General features: G+C 41.6%; 1 protein-coding gene across 3 annotated transcripts in view; it reads left to right on the forward strand.

Moving 5' to 3' along the window:
* The first annotated feature begins 2,162 nt into the window (after positions 1-2,162).
* CDYL (chromodomain Y like) overlaps positions 2,163-21,762 on the forward strand; it is a 110,780-nt gene continuing 91,180 nt past the window's right edge. For 2 of the 3 annotated variants that reach the window (XM_056331004.1, XM_056331007.1), the window contains exon 1: positions 2,163-2,810. In XM_056331004.1, the coding sequence (XP_056186979.1) occupies positions 2,787-2,810 (24 nt within the window). In that variant the 5' untranslated portion in view covers positions 2,163-2,786. The remainder of the gene's footprint in view (positions 2,811-21,762) is intronic. The other variant, XM_056331005.1, reaches the window with a different exon arrangement.

Consider the following 21,762-nt stretch of genomic DNA (forward strand, 5'->3'; position numbering starts at 1 on the left):
CATAGCACTATTGGGTGGCATTTGTGAATAGTATGGTTGATTCTTCTGAAAAGTGTTATAAGGCAACAAGGACAAAAGGTTAGAATAAAAGGCAAAGAAGAATCAATGGCAAAGCAAACAATGAATATGTGTTAGAGAAGAACTTCTTTTACTGAAGATGAAATGTGGAGTGTGGTTGAAACATTAAAAATTAGTAATAACTCTGAGATTTTGTTGTTGCCTTGAAGTACTGAAAATAGAGCAGTACAAATGAACTGAGTTTCTTCTTAGTCATCCAGAAGATCAGAACGCCTAAGACCTGGTTTACTGCTTAGCACAAATCAAGGTGTTCTAGCCTTATGCCTTGCAAGCAAAGTAACATCTTCATCAATGCCTTCCACTGCCATGTCTTTGCTAAAACAAGAATACCAATTACTTTAAAAGATTGTCCTTCAAAGGGTGGCTACAGCAACGATGTCATGCCATGTACAGCTCAAAAAGGATTCAGACCACATCTTCGGAACGGTGGTTCACCTTCTGGCTCACCTCCAGAAGGGAGTTGCAGAGTTCCTAGTCCTTAACATCTCCATTTCTTACATAGGCCTATCCTTCTGTCAATGATCCTGTTACTGTCACTGAACGACCCGCATTTTTACCACTTAGATTAAGCCTAGCTTTTGAAGATCTCAGGAAGTGGTTTTAATACCTTGTCATAAACTACTTAGGAAATCAGGAGAGTATGAAAAGTATGAGTTGTTAGATGTTTTACCTGCACAAATGATGTCCACCTAGCAGTCCAGTACTAGAATTTCAGTTATTCAGAAGGATGTTGACCTGGGAGACATGATGTATTTGTCACAAAGAATGGCAAGGTTAACCAAGTCTGAGAAAGGGATCTCCAGCTCATTCTGTGTAAATCATCCAAAGTCCACAAATGGATCAACCCTCTCTGAACGGGTACCTACTGGTCTATGGTCCAAAAATTATTTATCAAACTAGAAGGCTGAGGAGTTTCTTGGCTTTCCAGAAACATTTTTGAAGGACTTTGGGGGGAAAAAGAAAAAAGGTTAAAAAAAGATGGATCTTGATCAAAAATTAGTTTATTCAGTAGGTTGGTTGATTACACGAATGTGAGGAACTAACTCTGCTTTAGCTCGTGCTGTTCTGTGCCACAGTATGGCTTCCTGGTGTGGTATGGAATAGGAAATGCTCATTGGAACAAATGCCTCAGTATGACCGAACGCACAGTAAGGCATTCCTGTGCTGGTTTCATCCCACCTTTCAGCCCTTTTTGAGATCAGAAAGTCTGTCTCGCAGAATCTGCTCTTGAAGGAGTAACTCATCACATCTACCTTGCACAACGATGCCTTCAATTCATCAAGTTAATGGCTGACTACATGGCACCTTATTTGCACAATTTCCTGTGAAACGCCGCCAGATGACATACGAGGTGGTAAGAACAAGTTGCGTGGTGTAACTAGGAGCGGACTCCTAAGAAAGTCAACAACTCAGCTACTTTCTGTTGACCCGTCATGCCAGCAAGGCCTTGGTGGGGCCTTCCCGGTTTTGCAAGGGCGGTCAGCTGGGAGACACAAGCCACAGCCGCGCCACTGGCAGCGACCACCGAGGGCTGCCCAGTTCCCGTGCGGGTTTGCCCGCGTCCTTCGCTGGTTCGTGGCCGAGGCACGGAACCAAGGGAGTTCGGAGGGACACGTGTGCCGCGGCATTTCGACGTTGCTCACCGGGGGTGGCGGCGCGGGGCAATGGGGTCAGCCGGGGGGGGCAGGGGGCCGGGGGGGGGCGCGGCGGGGCCCGGGGCGGGACGGGCGCGGGGGCTGGGGGAAGCGACGAGGGCCGCGCACGTGCGTGGGCCCCGCGTGCCGGGTGTGCGCGTGCCCGCCCCGCGGCCGCCTCCCCCCAGCTCCGCCGCCGTCCCGCGGCCCCCGACCGCCCGCGCGCGGCCCCGCCGCCCCTCGCGCGCCGCCGGGCTCAGCTGAGCAGACAATGGGAGATCAAAGCGGGGGGGGGGGGGGGGGGGGGGGGGGGGGAGGAGGAGGAGGTGGAGGAGGAGGAGGAGGAGGATGGTGCCGGGGGCGGCTGGAGCCGAGGCAGAGTGGTTGCGTGTAGCGCTCGCTCTGCGCTCGATTAGTGTTCCTGGGGAGGGAGCGAGCGAGCGAGCCGGGGACGGAGGGGTGGGGGGTGCGGGGCGCCGCCGCCGCCGTGCGCGAGTGCGTGTGTGCGAGTGAGTGCGTGTGTGCCCGTGCGTGTGCCCGCGCGTGTGCGTGTGCCCGCGCGCGCGCGCCCCGGCGAGTGTGTGCGCTGCTGAGTGTGTGCGTGCGCGCGTGCCGGCCCGCCGGGCTGCGCGAGCGGCAGCGCCAGGGCCGGGGAGCGAGCGCGAGCGAGTTGCGCAGCTGCCGAGCGCGCAGCCCCGCCGCCGCCGCCACCAGCAGGAGCAGGAGCAGGAGCAGCGGCAGCGGCAGCAGCAGCAGCGGCGGCGGCAGCAGCAGCAGCAGCACCTCACTGGCATTTAGCGAGCGGAGCGGCTAGTTGCGCTGGAGAGAGACGCGCAGGGAGGAGGAGGAGGAGGAAGAAGAAGAGGAGGAGGAGGAGGAGAAGAAGGGGAAGAGGAGGAGGAGGGAGAGGGAGGAGGAGAAGGAGAAGAAGAAGACGAAGAAGAAGAAGAAGAAGAAGAAGAAGAAGACGAAGAAGACGAGGAGGGAGAAGAGAAGGAGGAGGCCACACGGACACCAACTGAAACAAAGTATTTCCAAACCAGCACCCAACTCCACCTTGTGAGGCTCCCCAGCATGGCTTCCGAGGAACTCTACGAGGTAAGAGCCCCCGAGCGCCGGCCCTGCCCCGGGCCCCTCCGGCCACCCCACCCCACCCCACCCGCCTTTTTGTTGCTCTCGGGAGAGCCGGCGGGCTTGTCACCCACACTTGCTGCGGCTGCCCCTTCCCGCTGGGCCCAGCGCCTGCGTGTGTGCGCTCCCCCCGCCGCCCAGCCTGGCCCCCCGCCCCCCCTTCCCTCCCCAGTTTTGCTGGAGGAGGACGGAAATGTGACTGAAAGGAGGAGACGGCAAAGTGTTACCCGTGGCCTGCGCTTCCCCCCCCCCCCCGCGCCCCCCCCCCCCCCCCCCCCCCCCGTTCACACAACACTTTGACTCCAGAAGGAGAAGGGGGTGGGGGGCGGGGGGTGCTGGATGGGGTGAGCAGCGCTGACAGCCGCCACTTGCTCCGGCAGCGAGCACGCCGGAGTGCGAGCCCGGCGGTGTGCAAAAATGTGCAAAAATGTGTGCGACGCCGAGTTATTGCATGTGTCCGGGGGGGGGGGGGGGGGGGGGCGCGGAGGGGCTTTCCTCCTGGATTTGTGTCTGTACCAAAGTCCTGCGCTCCCATCCCTGCGCCTTGGCAAGCTGCGGGGGTGCAAAATACTAAAATTGAAGCTCCTCGGCTCTTCGTGCTCTCCCGATACGGGTAAGGCTGCGAGGGAAGCCAGGAAGATTCAAAGTTAAGGCTGTGACACGCCATCCGTCACTGTCGCTCGGGAGGTGGTCGGGGGGTGCTGACGGGAGAGGGAGGTTCGGGGGGCAGAAGGGGATGAGGTGACAGCCTAACTTTGAATTTCCTGTCTTACGTGTGGCAATTTCACATCCTTGCCCTGAATTGAAAAGCATTATGGTTCTCTTGGATTTAACTTCCTTGTTTTTATTTTTACAAGAAGTCATCCCTGGGAGTGAAAAGCCGTTGTTGTTTTGGAGCCATTCTTGTCTTTTTGGGTGAAGAAGTGGCCACCCAAAACCAAAAAAGGCTTTTATCTCATAGTTGATACACATCCAGGCAGTGTTTTGGTAAAAAAAAAAAGAAAAAAAAAAGTATTTATATCCAGAGGCTGGAAGGCTTAAGGTCAAAGGGAGACTTGACAGCCTTCAGGACACTTGACAGAAGATGTCTTACTGTACCGTTGGTGCACGTATTTCTCCCGTTAATGGAGTTACATCTGTGCTGCCATGGGTGATCAGCCCCATAGAAGCCAGTGAAAAGTGCCCTGGGTGGGCTTATATTTTAAGCAAGTTGACTGCCGAGTGGAGGTGCTGAACTGATAGACCGAAGGCCTGTATTCCCCGAGACAGACAAATCATGGTTAATTGCTTTGGCAAGTTTCCCCATCCTCATCATGTGGCTTAAGCCAATCTTGAAGGGATCATCCCTGAAAGTAGGAGAGAAATTTAGTTTCTCTCCTCTGCCTGTGAAAGGATTGCCAAAAACTTGCTTTGACTTTGGAAAAAGTTCTGCAGGGCTTGTGTAGTTGGTCCCGTGGACTGTCCTGTGGCCAATACTTGCTCTTTGTGTGTCGCTGTATTTGATCAAAGATGCATATTGGTTTCGACAGGCATAAAAAATGACCAGAAAAATTCTGTTTGCTGGATGTTGGGCTGAGGTTAAGAGTGACCACTGCTCATTCCTCTTCTCTTAACTTGTCTTAAGTTGTGTGTGAAATGCTGACTTGTGCAGAAGGCTCAGTAGTCAGTTGAGCGTGGCTGTCCTCACTGGGCAGGCGGTGTGTGATGTCTGTCGGGTAAAAGCCTTTTCCACAAAATGCCTGAAGTGATAAACTACTTTTTTTTTATTGTAAAAATCAGACATATTCTTTAGTTGTGTAAGTGAAAGGTTTACTTGAGATGCTAAAATCGTTAATGCTTTTGGACTCTGATGTGGTCAAGCTGTCTATTTTGCCATTTTTTTCTAAATTGCTCTTCATTTTTTGACAAGTTTTGTCTTGTAATATTTATAGCCATGCCTGAAAAATCATAAAATAATAAATAATTTAAATATACTGAACACTGATTTGGGAAGTATATAACTGCAAGTTGGCCTGAAATGTTGCGTGTTAGGTAATTTAAACTTCTATGAACTGTCCATGTTATTGATTGGGACTTTATTTCTGTTTCATGGGTATTCTTTTTGTAATTCATGCCATACACTATCCGTTGAATCTGGTGACTGAAATCCAGTGCCATTTTCTTACACCTTCATTTTTCCTTCTGAATCTTGGTCTTGTGTCCTGATTGAAAAAAGTGTTATCATCTATTTGTGATTGTTAGACTAAGTATGAATGCTGACTACTGCTGATATGTGTCATGGTTCTCCCAAAGTACAAATGAGAAATCCTCTTATAAGCAATAAAAATGAAGGTAAGTTCTGTTGTTCTGTTTTTCTTTCCTTTTTTTTAGGAAAAAAATATGGATTCACTTGTTGTTTGTGGGGTGATTTTTATTTTTAGTCTGGATATCCTCTCTTGAGAGGGGGAGCTGAACTGTAGGCCAATTATTTGGAATTCAAAGATCAGGAACTTGAAATACACTAACGTGCTGGAAGGATGACTTTGTTGGGTTGGCTGGATATCCTGTATGTCCTTTGTTCCCAGGCATTTTAGAGGTTGTGGTAATGATTACCTGCTTTTTCTTGAGGGGGGGAGAAGATCTGGAGAAAATATAAATTTTTGATTGAGAAATGTTGGAGACACTTTTTTTCTAGATGGAAAGTGAAACAAGTAGTAATGTTGCCAACCTTTCTGGGTGAGGCAAATAATGTAGGTTTTGTGTTTGTAAGTTTGATTTTTCAAGCAACAACATGTTAATTGAAGTGGACAGACATGGAGAAACTCATGAACAGGACAGGAAAACATAAGAAGAGGTGCTGTCAGAGTTTTTTCCCAAAAATGTGTTTCAGTAGCTGTTGACACCTTACAGCAGCTTTCTTCATGGGTGCCTGCTGCTGTCTGCATTACTGTGGCTTCTGGAATGTCCTTTGTACGGCTGCTTCGGCAAATAGTGGGGCTGCTGTCTTTTACACTGTGACAAGTTTGCTTTGCTTTACTGACGGATTTCCACCCATTGAAAGGTTGTTGCTTATTCCGGTCATCTTCACTGGAGCAATTAGAAGTAGGATACCTGCCTCATTTAAAAGGTTGATTTGGAAGCAGACTGCTCTCTCTGCACTCAAATCACTTGACCTCCTCTGGCAGACCTTTGCAGTGTGTCTGGGATTGAAATCATCCTGAATTGTGGTTGGCATGACAAGTTTGCTTGATGACATGTGGACGTGATGTCATAAAAGTACTGCCCAGGACAGCTGTGTGCTAGCCAGCAGGTCAGAAGTACCAAATGGTACTTGGTAGACAAATGCTGAAGCAGTGCTGAGTTTGGAAGAGTCTCTTTCTTAGAAAATGCAATAACTCCTTGTCTACTAAATGCAGTGGAGATGCATTGAAGTTCTCTGTCTGTTGGAGATTGTATTTGATCAAATGACCAAGTGTTTCCATCTTTTCTCTGAGAATTAGTGGTTCAGCTGGTGGTATACATGGCCTACTGGATCCACTTGTGTAACTGTAGTTAGGCTTGGGCTGTGATTGATACTCATATGAAAATATTTTTTCTGGGTTTTACCAAGAAGTAAGCAGAACAGTTTGTGTGAAATTTGCAAGTGCACCTGTGCATCACTGTCTTTTCTTCACTCTGTATTTCACCTTGACATTGCTTGTAAAACTAGTGGTTTAAGGTGACGTAATTGATTTCCATTAAAATATTACAGGAGAACATATTTAAAGTCCTATAGTCCAAAATTCTACATTTTGGTATGTTTTATGGAATGGAAAACGTCTTTTTAAAAAAAAAATAATCAGGCGTCTTGCAAAATAGATATGTATTGTTTTCATCCCAATGTCTAGTATTCTCAAGGTGATACTTCACTTCCAGCGATGATTCAGTATTTTTGTTTTTATTTTTAGAACTAAAGCCTTTAACATTAAATTTACAGATACAGAGAAGTTACAGACTGAAATTAATTTCATGAGCAACTGGCTGAAGTTCTGTGGCCTTGCGTTAAGCTATATGTCAAGGTTGATCACCTTCTAAGTAAGACACAAAGGCATGTATTCCATGAAAATTTAAACTGTTTATACAGTAGTGGCCACAAGTCAAAGAAAGTGATCCTGTGGGCTGTTCTTCAGCTACCGTGCTAGTTTTTTAAATCATGGGTATAGAAAACTGGAGGAGAAACGCTGTCATTTAGTTGAAAATTTGATACTGCATGGGAATTACCCACTTAAAATCAAAGTGTGTCTCACAGCCCTAGTGACCCTGCAGTGATCAGATCTTCGTCGTGTTTTGTGTGTGTTTACTGGAAGGTTTAAACATTTGTTTTGCTTAAATGAAACCTATTATCTACAGTACACAGCTTGGAGTTTGTTGTAATTTCTTACGACTATAAGAAAGGGGCAATAGCCATTTCTTTCTCCTTCAAAATGGATTATTTTAATTCAGTGTGTCTTGAAGGAAGTCCAAGATATCTGGGGCTGTATCTTCCATGGCTTGTTTCTGATGTGTTGATTCCTGAGATCTTGGCTAAACATCACTGACACTTGTTCATAAAGTCATCGAGCTGTCATGCCTGAATCTTTCCGATTTTATTTTGACAAGTGGTGCAGATGTTATTCCTTGTTTCAGAAGAGGTAAAAGACAGAAACTTGCTTGACTAACCCTAGCCAACTAAACAGGACTAGGAATTTACATCAGACCTGTTTGGTTTGCTTCCACCCCTTAGGATCTGTACATCTGACTTAAAATAGAGTTGAGGACCAGCTGTTCATTCCACTTTAGTGCCTTTCACTTCTTTAAACCAGAGCACAAATGCAAGAGTACTGCAGGAAAGGAGCCACCACATTTAGTGCAGGAAACTCAACTTTTTTTGTCAAACATGTCCCTTGCCATGGTGCTTTTCACCAGCGTGAGTTATTTCCCATCTCCTGGCCCAGAGCTCTAGACAGAGTTGAGGAGGTCTGGTGCCCCATCTTCTGCTGCCTCTTGATGCTGGAGCCCCGGGGGTTCCTGCGGCATTCCCTGCCCTCTGCGGTGCCGCTGGCCTGGCAAGGCTCGGGTGGCTGCTCCCAGCGCTCAAACACCCGCAGCCAAGGGAATGACATTCTGCCTGGGTCCTCTGTAGGATGGCAGATGGTTCACAGATAGGTGATGCTTTAGCAGGTTTTATGTACAAAACTCTTTCGTACATACAAGTATATGTCATAGGTATATTGAAAAAATAGATTTTTTTTGGTTTTTTCTGTGTAACTTGCTTTGAAATGCCCATGTCCATCGTGGAAACAAAAAGGATGGGAGGGAGAGGAAGGAGGAGAGGAGGAGAGATGCCCCATCCACAAAGCATGCGAGGCTCTGGTAATTCTTACCTTCACAGTCTCTTTCACAGCGCACTGCCATTTAGTTTCTTGAGTTTTTCAGTCAAAGATGGGCTAATACCGTGCCAGTCATGTTTAGAATTGCGAAATAATTTCTTCCAACTTACAGGACTGTACTATCGCAGAAGATTGCTTCCACTCTGCTCACGTTCAGTACCTCTTGAATGAGGAGAAATTACTGGACACAAAGGACTTACTGAGACATGCCACAGCCCCTTGTTCCTCAGGAGGTCGGCGTGGCTGGCACAGTGTTAGTGATACCGTGTCCCTCTGACTCCTCAGAAGGTGCAGCATCGTTTCTTCCTGACTGCTGCAGAGTGTCTGACCTCGGCCAAAGAGGTAGAAAAACCAAGTTACTAACAGTTATGGTTTCCATCTCTCTCTGATAAATACTCCACGCTTGCAAAGACTCTATTTGATACAAAACTTCGAGAACCAGAATGACTTCTTCAATATGTGACGGGTGGATGTGTCAATCTGTTGGCTGTAACTGGTATGCAGGCCTACAATGCCACTCCTACTCTTACGTAACAAATTCGGAATCTGGTGTTCCTGGGCAGTGTGTTGGGTTTGGGTGTCTGTTGGAAGCATGAGCTCCACAGACTATATGTGCCGGGTGGAAAGGCATGCACAGGTCTCTCTCCCTGCTAACGTCTTCTGTGCCTTTGATTTTTTGGATGGCGGGGTGGCATTTATTTGTCAATAAATACAGGGTCGTTGGGTTCTTATATTTGAGTAAAGTATTAATAATTTTAATATTAAATATACTGTCTGCTTTCTCTGACAGTGTGTTGTTAGTCCAGAAAATATCTTTAAAATTAAAGTTCTGTATTCTTCATTATCAAATGTATTCTCCAAAGCCATAGTATCTCTCTAAGAAGAGCTTTTATTTTTCTAATTTTTGATGGGCTTTTAATATTTACCACACAAGAATTTTGTGTTCTTTGAAATAATTCCTTTGAACTTCTCTCCATATTACTTAGAGGGAAAGAAAATTGGCATGTTACCGGTTCAATACATTATAAAGGCAAGAATATTTACTGTTTTCATAAACATCCTCAGAAGATTTACATGTGTCCCTTAATGGTGACCTGCTGTAGATCTTTTTCAAGGAATCTATGAATATTTATGAATACACAGAATGGATATGGATGAAAACTACTTTTTAACCGTAGATTTGCATTTTTAAATAATTTTGAGGTGACTTTGCTAGCATAAAATGCAAAATAAGGCAACTACTAAGTATCTTTTAACTGTGTATTTGTTTTACTGAATAAGGAAACAAAGTAACTACTGTAACTACTAGTTTTGTTGTGACTCTTCCGTGAGGCTTCGCCTTTTATAATTGCATCGCATAAAATAAATTAGTGCAGCTTCGATCAAATCTTCCTTCTTGGCCGTGGTATGTCTGATGGTTTTTTTGTTTCTCTTTTTTTGTGTGGGAGAAGATAAGGTATGTGTTCTAAGTGGCCTAACCACATTTGTTTTTGTGCCTCTCCAACTCTTCTGTCCCCACAGCTTCTGAAAGTTCCACAGCTTTTAAGGAAATTAGGTCTTAATGTTCAGGCTTTGCTGATTGTCACAGTAGCATCTGAAAAATCAAAACCCAGGGTGGGGGTGGGGGTTTGAGTATCCTGGATGAACAGGCTAGGAAGGAGATGTACTTTTTTTTTAAAGTGTCTGTGCTTTTCATATTGCAAAGACATTTAAATACCTCTCTAAACATCTTCACTTACTGTAAAACACCGGTTTATGGAAATTTGTTTGGTTTAGAGAATAATAATTTGGCTTTAGTTTGAAGATGCCACAGTTTAAAGCAAGTTATGGGAAGTATGTTTTAATATATTTATCACTGAAAAATGTTAGATGGGCGTTTTGCAAATATAATGTAGGAGAACCTAGAGGTATGTTCTTCAGAGTATTGAAATGACTGTATCTTAACTGCAGTGTACTTCCCTGACACTGTGATGTGTTGCATGTTGTATTCAGTGGATATTCAGAAGTCTGTAGTTTTTGGAGGTCCTCCCATAAAGCACAGTTCTTCAATTAAACTTTGCTTCTATATTGATAACATTTTTGTTACCAGTTACTGGTAGACATATGATACAGATTCAGGAAATCTAGAACAATTCAATGTAACTTTGGGAAAGTTAGCTGGATTATAGTTTGGCTAGTTGCTAAATCGGGCTGGTTTGTTGTGTTTTGATTTCAGCACCTGATTTTCCCCGGTTAAATGTATAAAATATAGCTCGTGCTAGCACAGCATGACTCTTCCATCATATTTTAGTGGCTGGGTCACTTAGAAGGTTAAAACTAACAGACCTGGGATTGTGTCTCTAAGAAATAATGAGAATGGAAGACTATACCTATTGACACAAAAGATCCATCCAGTTCAGCATCCTGATTCCTATTGTGGGTCCATAGTGTCTTACTGTAGAGGCAAAAAATGGGAAACGTGGCACAGCGATAATCACTGGGAGCTTTCGTGGCTGGTTTTGGTGGGACCAGATTTCAGCCTTGGTTATAAATCGTCAGCAGCGTGACCTGAGCTCCCCAGATCTTCAGAGGCCACCTTCATTCCCTGGGCACGTCTGCTGGCAGATGGTGGCTGCAGGCTTGGGTGAAGGCGGGCACGTCGGTGGGAAGAGCGATGCTGCACATGTTTCTGTTGATCCTGGCAGGGCGTGGTGTGAGCGGGGAGTGTGCTGCGATTGCCAGGTCACTCACTTGTGTTAGCACAATTGTTCGTCTGGCTAAGCTTGCATCGTTTCTCTCCAGACAATGTTTCTAAACAGTCACTGGCGTCTTGTTCAAATGGTAGAGTTTAAGGTGTTTGTACAAGTCTTTTCTGAGTCCTAACCACTGAATGCATTGCTGTTACTGAACTCTGTATTAACTTGGATTTTAATTTTCAAGAAGAGGTCGTTAGGGTATGTGATCAGACAAAACAGAAACACCAACTCAGTGAAATCTAAAGTCATGAGCAGCGTATGCTCTAGATGCCTGCAAAGTCTTCAGTGGAGACTTCACGTCCTTAAGGTCTGCATCCCAAAATAAGGTCTAACTAACTGCTTTGTGTGAGTAGACTCCTAGCCTAGAAAATTTATAGAGGAATATGGCCACAGAATAAAACAAATTGTAACAGTGCTTGTAATAATAATTCTAGGAATTAACCTGATGATTTGAAACTAATACTATTTTTGTGAGAGTAAGTGTAAACCATAGTAGATTGTACTGGAGTATAATCTTTCCAAAACTGGGAAGATTGACAGAACACTTTTCCTCAAACAAGGAAAGTAGGCTTTTTGCCATACAGTAACTCTATGCTGTAACTCTTAGATGGCCCCTTATGTTTTCAAGGCTGGCACATTTTTTATTGCTTGTTTGGGTCACAGATAAAGACCAAACTTGATCTTTGATTATCAGTGCTTTCTAAGAAAAAAGAAACAGAAGTAAAAGCAATGTTGTTTACACCAGACTGAGAATTTTGAGCTTTTGTTCTTAGGGCACTTTTCTGTGCGATTAGATCATAAATATAGTTATTCTACACAGATGTACCCAAAGCAACCCAACAGTCAGTTGAGCGAGCATTTCCAGTAAACGATTTCTAATGCTTCCTGAAAGTGATGCTGTAGAGCTTCTTCCCCTGGAAGACGGAGGCATTTGCAGGAACAGCTCGCCACCATACTTTGCAGCTGAAGGAATAACTAGATGTCCAAACGTTCCCAAGGGCAACAGAAGTTTTAAATTAGCGCAGTTATACAGGAGTCAATAAATTTTCACTTACGATATAGTGAGGTCAGAAGTTTCAAAGTTAAAATTTAAGCTGTCTGTGCACACCAGGTTGTTTATAGTGTATGTACGTGGCTAGAGAAGGTTAAAGCCCAGCTTACAAATTGTTTTTGCAATTGTTCTTTCCTTTGTCTGGTTTATATGTTTAGTGTTATGTACTTTGTGTTTCGATGTGATTGTACAGAAGGGGTCGTGTTGAGTGGGAGAGTAAAGACCACAATCTCGATTTCATTTCAATTTTGAAAAAAACATTTGTAAGAGAATGTAATACAGAAGTCTAGGATGAGTTTATTATCAGACTTTCAAGAGGCATGACTTCCACAGGATTAATGTTGGGAAAAGCTGTGTTTTTACCCAGGTCATCAAGGATTGAAGATCAATTACAACAAATAACTTTTTCCCAGAGGCTGATGGCAAATAAGGTAGCATCCTGTTTCAAAAGGTCCATCGGTGTTCCAGATTCTATTTCACTCATATTGGAGGCACCTCTCTCGGATCAGGGCAGCTCCTTAATTGATTTGTTTTTCCTCTCTCCCACATTGTACTCATCAGATCTCCTGAGATTGGTGCTTATTTATTTAAACTGCCCAAGAATAAAATATTAGGTTCTGAATGAGAAGGCAGAGATTACTGTATTTAAGGATGCTTCTTTGAAATGTAATATTGTAGGAGTGTTAAAACATGGAAGCTAGTTCATCAAGCAGTTGTTGACTTGACAGCTTATGTCCATGTCTACAGAAACCCAATGGATATGAAAGATTACCACTTCACAAATCTTTAAAACCACACAAAGATGGGATCTTGCTGATTTTTTTCATCAACAGTATGCATGTATCATAATTGTATGCAAACCGTGCCATGCTTCTGTACTTCCTTATCAGTAAGATTTAATAGCAAGGTTGTCTTTTATTGTTTGGTTTTTTTTTTTAAGAAAATGCTTATTGAGATAAATCATTACAACACCTTATCTTTAAAACCAATTCCTTACAAGGATCAGTTTCAATTTGAAATTCAGTTTTGCCCTGAAACTGGTACAATGCAGAAGAAGCCTATTGAGTAAGATGGTATTTTGGTCGTTGTCTCTGCTGCCATTAGTGGCAAAACATGGATTTAGTGAGGAGAGAGAATGTGCTCTAGGACATGGTACGGTTTCTGTCCCCATGAACTTTAAGTCTTTGTCCACCCACAGGGATAGATGAAACTTTACTGTTACTTATTTATACCTGTTCCTATGTTATTTTCCTCCATTTATCCAGATAAAATTGTTGTGCTCTAGTTCTTCATGACTTTGGATACTCATGAAAAGCAGTGAGTGATGGACAGATGTCAGGTTACACTTACACAGCGTGAGATTATTTTTTTTTCAGTGCAAGTGAAGGTCTCAGTTAATCATTCTTTACTGGTATAGGTCTGTAAAATGGCAAGTTCTTGTCTTTATTGCTGTGTGTTATTTGAATATATTGTTAAGTGAATTATTCAATGTTAAAGTCCTTACTCAAGTAATTACAGCCTAGTTTATTCTCAAGATTTTAATCCTCTGCACTTGAATATATATATCTGTAATAAAAGCTATTAAATGTAAAAAACCTGATTTCTTGCATGCACACAAAATAATTTACTGTATTATGATGTTCTTCTTGTCAAGTAAAAGATAACATCCTTCGGCTTTTTTGCTTGTTCATGATGGATGTTTTCATAAATAATGGCAATTAATAAGAGTTATTATTCTAACCTATATTACATATGGTTCTATTCTTTTATTCTGTTCTGTTAGTAAAATAATGCTTTATTTGGCTCTTTATTATTTTTCTTCTGTACACTTTATATTTACGAAGCTTGAACTAAGATGTGACTAGAAGTGATCAGTTTGAGGGGAAGGGATTTTAGATCTTACATGCTAAATGAAGTCTGAAAGTACACTGAGACATAGTAAATTATGAGAAGGGGCAGAAGAAAGTAGTGGTTGGGCTGTGGAACCACGTGATATTTTTATGTTCTGCTTTTCAGTAAATGAATGCTTCCTTTTCATTCGTTTGTCCCTTTTGCCAAGTGTTGAAGCTCTACCTTCCCAGGGTCTTCCCAATACCCATCTCTCTTGTTTTCAGTCAAGCCACCAGAAAGATCTTTTTTCATCTGACTTGTTCAGAAATGGACACTTTCAGTGTGGAATTAGTTGTCTGTTGATTGTAAAGTAAGGATGATTTATAATTTTTGTGAGCAAGAAACTGGAACTTTGTTATATAGCACATCCTGCTAGAACTGTCTTATCTTTTGTAGAAAGATGGGTAGGCAGGGTTTGTTCGGGAAAAATGGAGGGCCTCATCATTAGGACACCTGAATGCTGTCTTGAAAAATGTAATTCTCCCTTCCCTCTGTCATAGTTAGTCTAGTACTGAGCATTCTAGTCAGGCTGAGTATTTCAGAAATGATTGCTAATAATTTTCTCATCTCCCTGGTAAAATTTGAATCCCTGAGCCAAAGCACAAGCAGAATAAAGCCTTTTTTCATTTTTCTTTTCTTTTTCTTTTTCTTGTTCTTGTTCTTTTTTTTTTCTTTTTCTTTTTTCTTTTTCTCTTTTTCTTTTTTCTTTTTTCTTTTTTTCATTGTTATGGTTTTTTTAATTTTTGGTTGGTTGGTTGGCTCCCCCCAAGTAAATGTTGTCAAAACATCTTAGAATATGGTAGAGAAGGCTGATTGGGTCTTACAGAGAGAAGCTAAGCTACAAGTACAAGCCACAGACAAACCTGTCTCCCTTTGGGTTTGGTTTCATTTGCTTTTTGGTGGGAGTAACTGCAGAGAGGTATTTAACTAGCATGCAGGGTATCTTCGATATCCTCTGTAATCAGTGATGAGTGTCATCCAGGAGGCCATTCAGACCATCTAAGTGAAATTCCTCTAGGAGATCATCAGACTTTATCCCCTTTCTCTACAGAGAGGTATGGAAAGGCTAGTCAGGTTAGTTTAGTCAAGTTAGATATATTTAAATGTGACCTCCTAAGTACTGAGGGTTTTTTTCCTTTTCCTACTGTCTTCTGAACACAATGCAGGATAACACCCAACTCCTCATTCATTACAGGCCTTCCCTTGGGACTGTAAACTGTGTTAGTAGGTGAATGTTGTTAAGGGATCGTGCTGTTGAGGTATAAAACGTTTAGGCACAGCACTGAGTTACTGTGGTATAAGTTGAGGTTTGTTATCTGAGTGACCGTAACTGATCAAGTGATGTTTTTAAGCTGTAGTTGTTGTATTTTACTTTGTTTTACCTTCAATCTCAGAAAGTGTTTGGGTGGCAGTGCTTTATAATTGACTTCAGCACCGTCGTTCTTCCAACCACCAAGCTGTTCCTTCCTTTGAGCCCCACCACCAGCTTGGCCGCCTGTGAAGATTGGAAAAGCAATCTGGCATAATTAAAAACGGCCAAACAAAACCACACAGCTGCAAAATTGTTTATTTGTTTGAATCGGTTCCTCAGTGTGGTGCAGCGCGTGGCTGTACCCATATTTGCCAGGATGACGAAGCAGGTGTGGAAGGTGAAGCAGGTGTGGAAGGTCGTCGGAGATGTTGGGATGCCAAGGGATGCCCACAGGGGAGCGGCCTCAGTGAGCGAGCCCTGAACCGGGGGGAGAAATCTGTGTGTCCTGGTAGTGTTTGTGTCAGTTTTCCTCTTTCCTTTGAGTGGCGTGGTGTTTTGAAACATTATAGATTAAGAAAAGAGATTATCTGTTCCTTGTCTGCTTTCAACTGGAAGTCCGAGGGCTCTGTTTCTCTACAGCTTAAGGGAACATTACGTGCCGCGAGCCTTGCTCGCTGCCACTGCTGCCTCCACCAAGCCACTCATTGTCCCCCTTCCTTCGCACCCGCGCCGGTTTGTGTGGCCGCGCCAGGTGAGCGCTGCTTAAGGAAGCCTGCCTAGCTGAAGGCTGCCCGCGGCTTTTGTGGAGAGAATTTTCTGGCAGTTTTCTGACTTGACTCAGGTTGAAATTCCAGAGGTGCCACTGCAAGTAAAGGAGCCGGAGTATACGGCACAGTTGAAGTGAGACAGGAGAAAAAAACTGGGGAGATGGCTGCAGGAATGACTTGGCTCTATTTAAAAAAAACCAAAACAAAACAAAAAACAACAAGAAAGCATCCGTCAAACTGCCTGTTTAATTTTCAGCTGGACCAACTGGTGGGACTGACTTGCAGTGTGGCTGCACAGCTTCTTGCCCTTGGCTGACGCTGGCTGGCAGAGCTGTGTCCCTCTGCACCTGGGGGTGATGCAGCACTGCGCAGGGATGGCGTGTGCAGCGGCACTCGAGTGATGGGGTCATCACTTCCAGAGCAGAAGGGGCTGTGCTGTGTGGTTTTAGTGCCTGGTTATGCTGCCATTTTAATGTGAAAATGGAAGACGACTGCTTACAAGTATTTGGGATTCAAGTTACTTCTCAGTACTGTGTAACTGCTACTTACTAACAATTCTCTGAATTTTGAGCGTAGCAGTTACAAAGCTTGCTGGAACTTTTCATTACTTCTAATGTGCTACAGGAGTAATAAAACCTCTGCAGTTCTTTTCCTTGTCCACCTTGATTATAGTATAATTATGCTCTGAAGCTGTTGCACAACCCCGGTCTGGAGATGGGGGTGACATACATATAGGCGTAGTTAAAAGCATCATTTATTTCTAAGGATTCTGGTTATTCACTGGATGGGCAATGGGCAGGGAGTGGGATGGGGTAGGATGTCTCCTCATAGCTGAGCTCCCTTTTAGCTGCATTGCATTTAAAATGCTGATATTCATAAAGATTATTTTTAGCCCTTCCAATGGAATTAGAGTTAAAAGTGTAAGTGCTGTCAGTATCTTTTGGGTAGAAAAACTTATGCTTTAATTACTTTTGGTTTCAGTTTCATGGGCGGGAACAAATTATTTTCACTTTGAATGTGTTTTTGTGAAGGTGGGAAAACTGATAAGGAAAGTAAACTGCGTTGCTCTTTGACTCCTTCCAATATATAAATAAAAACTGCTTAGGAAAGAATAATATCTACTTATAGTAAAGACTACAAGGCAAGTGCTGTATAGTGGAAGGATTTGGGAACGTAGGAATAGTAATGGAGTTAAAATTTATAAAGCAGCCAAGTAGTTTAAGTGCCCCAGATCCAGTGTTCTTCGTTCCCTATGTGTGTTGGCCCCTAATTTTACTTATATTAAGCAAAAATATTCTGACAATTATTTAGGTGTAGCTAATAATTAAGATATGTATTATTTCTAAATGTTAAATATGATGATAAAAAACCTAGATTATGTATTCAGCATTTTGAACACAATTTCCTTTTATTGGAAAGATTTAATATACTTATTACAAATGTAGTCTATATTTGTATGCAGTTTGAAAACATAAAATAGGTTAAAATATTGGTTATTTCAGGGATGTAGCACACAAAAATTAAGATTGCATGATTGTATGTTCAGGTGACTCATTGTTTTAACAGGTGCATATAGCAGTAAGTTTAAAAGCTATACTTTGCTTTTAAACCAGTACAATTTAATGGCATTGCCAGCCATTATGCTTCATTTAGTTTAAAAAAAAATCCAAATTATTAAGTAAATAATTTCAAAGTACAAAACAAAACTACAGTCAGTTTAAAAAACATTGTTGGTCATCATCTGGAAAGTCAGTCAATACATTCAATGTTATTTACTTGCCACCGAAGTGTTTAAAACCAAAAACAAACAATGAACACTTTAGACTACTTATGTGAAAATTACCAAGTCAAACAGATTTCCACTGTGCCAGTTTTTATTGAGTGCCACCTCGTATTAAGACCAGAAACAAATTATAAAATCAAGCCGCTATTGCCCCTTCCATTTTTCCTCTGTGGTTCAATTCTGACATTTTTTTTTAACAGCTAGCATGGCGTAGGCACTGGGGTCTTTTTACACCCAGAAAGCAAGGATTAAAATGTTGCATTCTATTTTTGATTATTTGTAAGGTAAAAGCAACTAAACAGAGTGTATGCTTAAGGATATAAAGTTGCCTCAGAATGTTCTGTATGGTCCTTTTATAGAGATAAAGGCACATTTTCCTGGGGTTTATGTGACAGAGGAATCTTTTTTTAGATGTCTAGATGCAAAGGAACTATGCATTGTTATTTCAGAGTGATTATATTAGGTGATCATTAATAAAATTTTCCTGGCATTTCAAATACGTGCAGGTCATTTATCATACTTTTCTGAGAATAAGAAATTCTGTTCTGTTCAGTTTTACTCTTTGACCAAAATGAAATTAAATACAAGATCACTTCCACAAAAACAATCAGCACTGATAATTATTGTTCCTTATTTGAACCTACTCTAATCAGTACAGGCCTTGCCAATAATAGATAATCACTTTTTCTAAATGTATGATTTCCTAAAAATAGTCTAATACAGATTTTACTGGAAACACAAAGAAAACAATTTTGTCTCAAAGTTATATTACTTAAAAATAAAGGTTACCCAGGGGACTTGTAATTCTTGCAATGAAAAGTCATTAGGGATAGGTATGACACTGCCATAGCATAGTGAGGCAGAGGTGAAGGTTCAAATGAATGAAGATTCAGAGAAAACGCCATAAGCAGTAGTGGCTGTGAGCTGTCACAACAAAAAGACCATTCGTAGTAGACTATATAGACACTAATAAAGTTTGTGTCAGTGGGGTTAAGAACAATACGAAAATTATCTTATTTATTGAGAGCAAAAAAACGCTAGTAACCGCATGCGTCTACTAGATAGGGACAATAATAGTTGGGAAGTAATACTGCAAAAAGTGTTATTCTATGACTCTTTAAAAAATATGCTGTGAGTCAAAGTACTGTTGCTCTCTGGCCAAAATCTGCATGTTGTGTTCACGGTTTACAGTGACTTAAAAAAATATTTCTTTATTCTGGTAGGAGCAAATGAATTTTTTTTCTTTAGTCTACAAGAATCAGGATTTAAAACAAACAAAAAAACCCCAGCTAACTGAAGATATCTAAGGTATTGGGGTTTGCATTTTGTTTTGGTTTAATTTTAATTGTCATAGAAGTGTACATGAGATAGAACGTGCCAGGATAGAACATAAATACTGGACAGGACAAGTTGGTAGTGATCACAGAAAGAACTTTGGAAAGGCTGGAATGAGACTTTCTTAGCAGAAAATTGAGGAAAGCAGAGTCACTGCTTGATCAGCTGTTCGTGATGACTAGAACTTGTCTCTTTATTTCTTTATGCTGAGGTTGAAAGTTTTTGATTGATAAAGATAATCGTGTAGGTATAGTAATCTTTCATAAGGCACCTGATGCAGGACTGCACGGTATTCTGATTTTTTTAAACCTAGCTCTTTGCTAAGTCAATATGGCCCATATTAAATACATTTCACACTGGCTAATTGACAGATCATAAAGCAGTAATAGATGAAGGACGATCATGTTGGGATTTTATAGATGTTTTTCACAGCCCATTGCTTTGAGGATTTAGATAATGATCTGGAGGAAAATAGAACATAATCTGTGGTAAAATGCATACATGCAAAAAATTGATGGATTAGTAAGTGCTAAGGATGGTCTGTACTTAGTGAACGGGGATCATTTCAATGTATGTTAATACAGCTAAATGTAGCTGTCTGGACAGTAAGATCATACATGTGGGATGGAGAGTAGCACTTTGGAAAGAAGTCATTCAGTGATACAACACAGCAGCTAAAATGCAGTGCAGTCCCTTGGTATGGATATAGGGAATCTCAGGCGGAATTAGGTGTGTTTTTGTTTTGCTCTATAGCTGTAATGAGATGTTAGAAAATCACATTCTGTTTGAGCTGAAGATGCAAAAAATACCCAAAACCCAGATAAACTTTAAAAGATTCAGAAAAACATGTCAAGGGCAATTAAAAACCTTAAAAACAAGTGAGTGAACGAACGCTGATGTGTATGCAGAGCCTGGAGAAGCTCAGTCTATTTAGTTTAGCAAAGGGAAGTTCAGGAAGTGACCGGTGTCCTGTAAGTACTTATATGGGGCAAAGATTTCCGAAGGAGCCGTCCTTTAGGTGTAGTAGGCAATGGTATGTCAAAATACAGGAGATGAAAGCTGAACTTGGGTGTATTTCTTCTAGAAATATAAAAAAATCAAAACTGAACGTAGTTATCTATCAAAACAATTTATTTAATGATGTTCTGGACATGTCAGCAATAAAAAGCTGTGAATTTTCCCAAAAAGACGCCTTTAGTTCAAGTACAATATGATGACCTGATGCGGGAATTTTGGAATAAAATTATCTGTTATACAGGAAGGCAAACTAAATCTCACTCACACAGGTCATCTGCAAATTCTGGCAAAAGTGTTTTCAGCACCAAAAGCACCCTGTTCTCAGTTGTAATGTGCGTCTGTATTTTTGAAGGGAAGGCTGAAAAGAGAAGGGAATGGGAGGGCTGGGGATGTGGGGAGAAGATAAGATAAAATAAAGATGGGTTTACATTTTATTTCACATTACAGAGGAATTTAGTATGAGATTTATTAAATCAAAAGATGTGATTATCCAAGCAATACATGCATCTTCTGTATAGCATTTTGAAAGATCTTTACGTGGTAATTGTGTGAATTAGCAACCAGCTGGGAACAATACCCTGCTATTTGTTAAAGGAGAGACAATAAAGTTCTTCTAGACAGGAAAGAATCTACATTGTTAACAGATGACCTGAAAGTTCAGCTCATTGAAAAGGCAAATATTTTGACCAGGAGAATAATTCTTCCTGTGGAGCAGTATGAGTTGCTGTGCTTAAGCTGTACAGCTATTTTTAACCATGTCACAGCTATTGAGCTTAGTCTTCAACTTACTTCACAAACAGTGTGAAAAAGACTAAGTAGGTCTTTCTCTTTGATGAATGTAGAGGTGAACGTGTCAGAATCCCTTTATGCTGCAGGTTTTGTTTATTTTGTGCAATTTCTGTATTGGTTTTAACAGTTCAGATGTAGATTTTTGCCTCTTGTCGCTATCTGCCACATTCAAATGGTTTTGGTAAAGTCGAGAAGCGCTAAAGGTGGGCAAAAAAGCAGGAGTTGTATGTGGAGTGAAGGTTGTGATGATCAAGGGGGAAAGAAAGTTAAGGCTCTATATAAAATCCTACTTTCCATGAATGGCACAGATACAGTTTTCCAGAAGTTTGTTCTTGAACACCTCTGTGGTTTTAAAAAAATTATTCTGGTTTAATGGCAGTTTTACAGCAGAATGTGAGTTCAGTGTTGTCTGGATTCCTTTCAGACGTTTGACTGGAGCATCTAAAATCTTTATCAGAAAATCTTTGATTAGATTTCCTGAATTCCAGGTTTTTCTGGTTTGAATGGTGATTTTGTTTGCTTTGATAGAGGTCCCCAAATTACTGTAGTGCTTTCTAAGATTAAAGTTGTGCCTAAATTAGGTCTTGCAGGTTAAGATTCTCAAAAGATGTGTTAGTAATATAATTAAGATCTTATTGAAAAATATTTGAAGGAATAATATGCTGTTTTCAAGACCTTTGCTTATCTTAGAATTTAAGTATCTCACTTTTCAAAGACGTATGATGGGAAATGGTATGTCAAGGAAAATCCATTTTAACTTTAAAAATAAGCATCATTTAGTAGACAGGCTTATGTATCTAGGTAGTTCTTTGTGGCAATCTCGGAATTTTGTTTTGTGGTATGCCTCAAGATTGCATGTTGTGTATCTAAATTCTAAATTATTTCTTTGGGACATGCTATAGAGTTTATGCTT

The sequence above is a fragment of the Falco biarmicus genome, chromosome 3, assembly GCF_023638135.1.
Source record: "Falco biarmicus isolate bFalBia1 chromosome 3, bFalBia1.pri, whole genome shotgun sequence".
Lineage (NCBI taxonomy): Eukaryota > Metazoa > Chordata > Aves > Falconiformes > Falconidae > Falco > Falco biarmicus.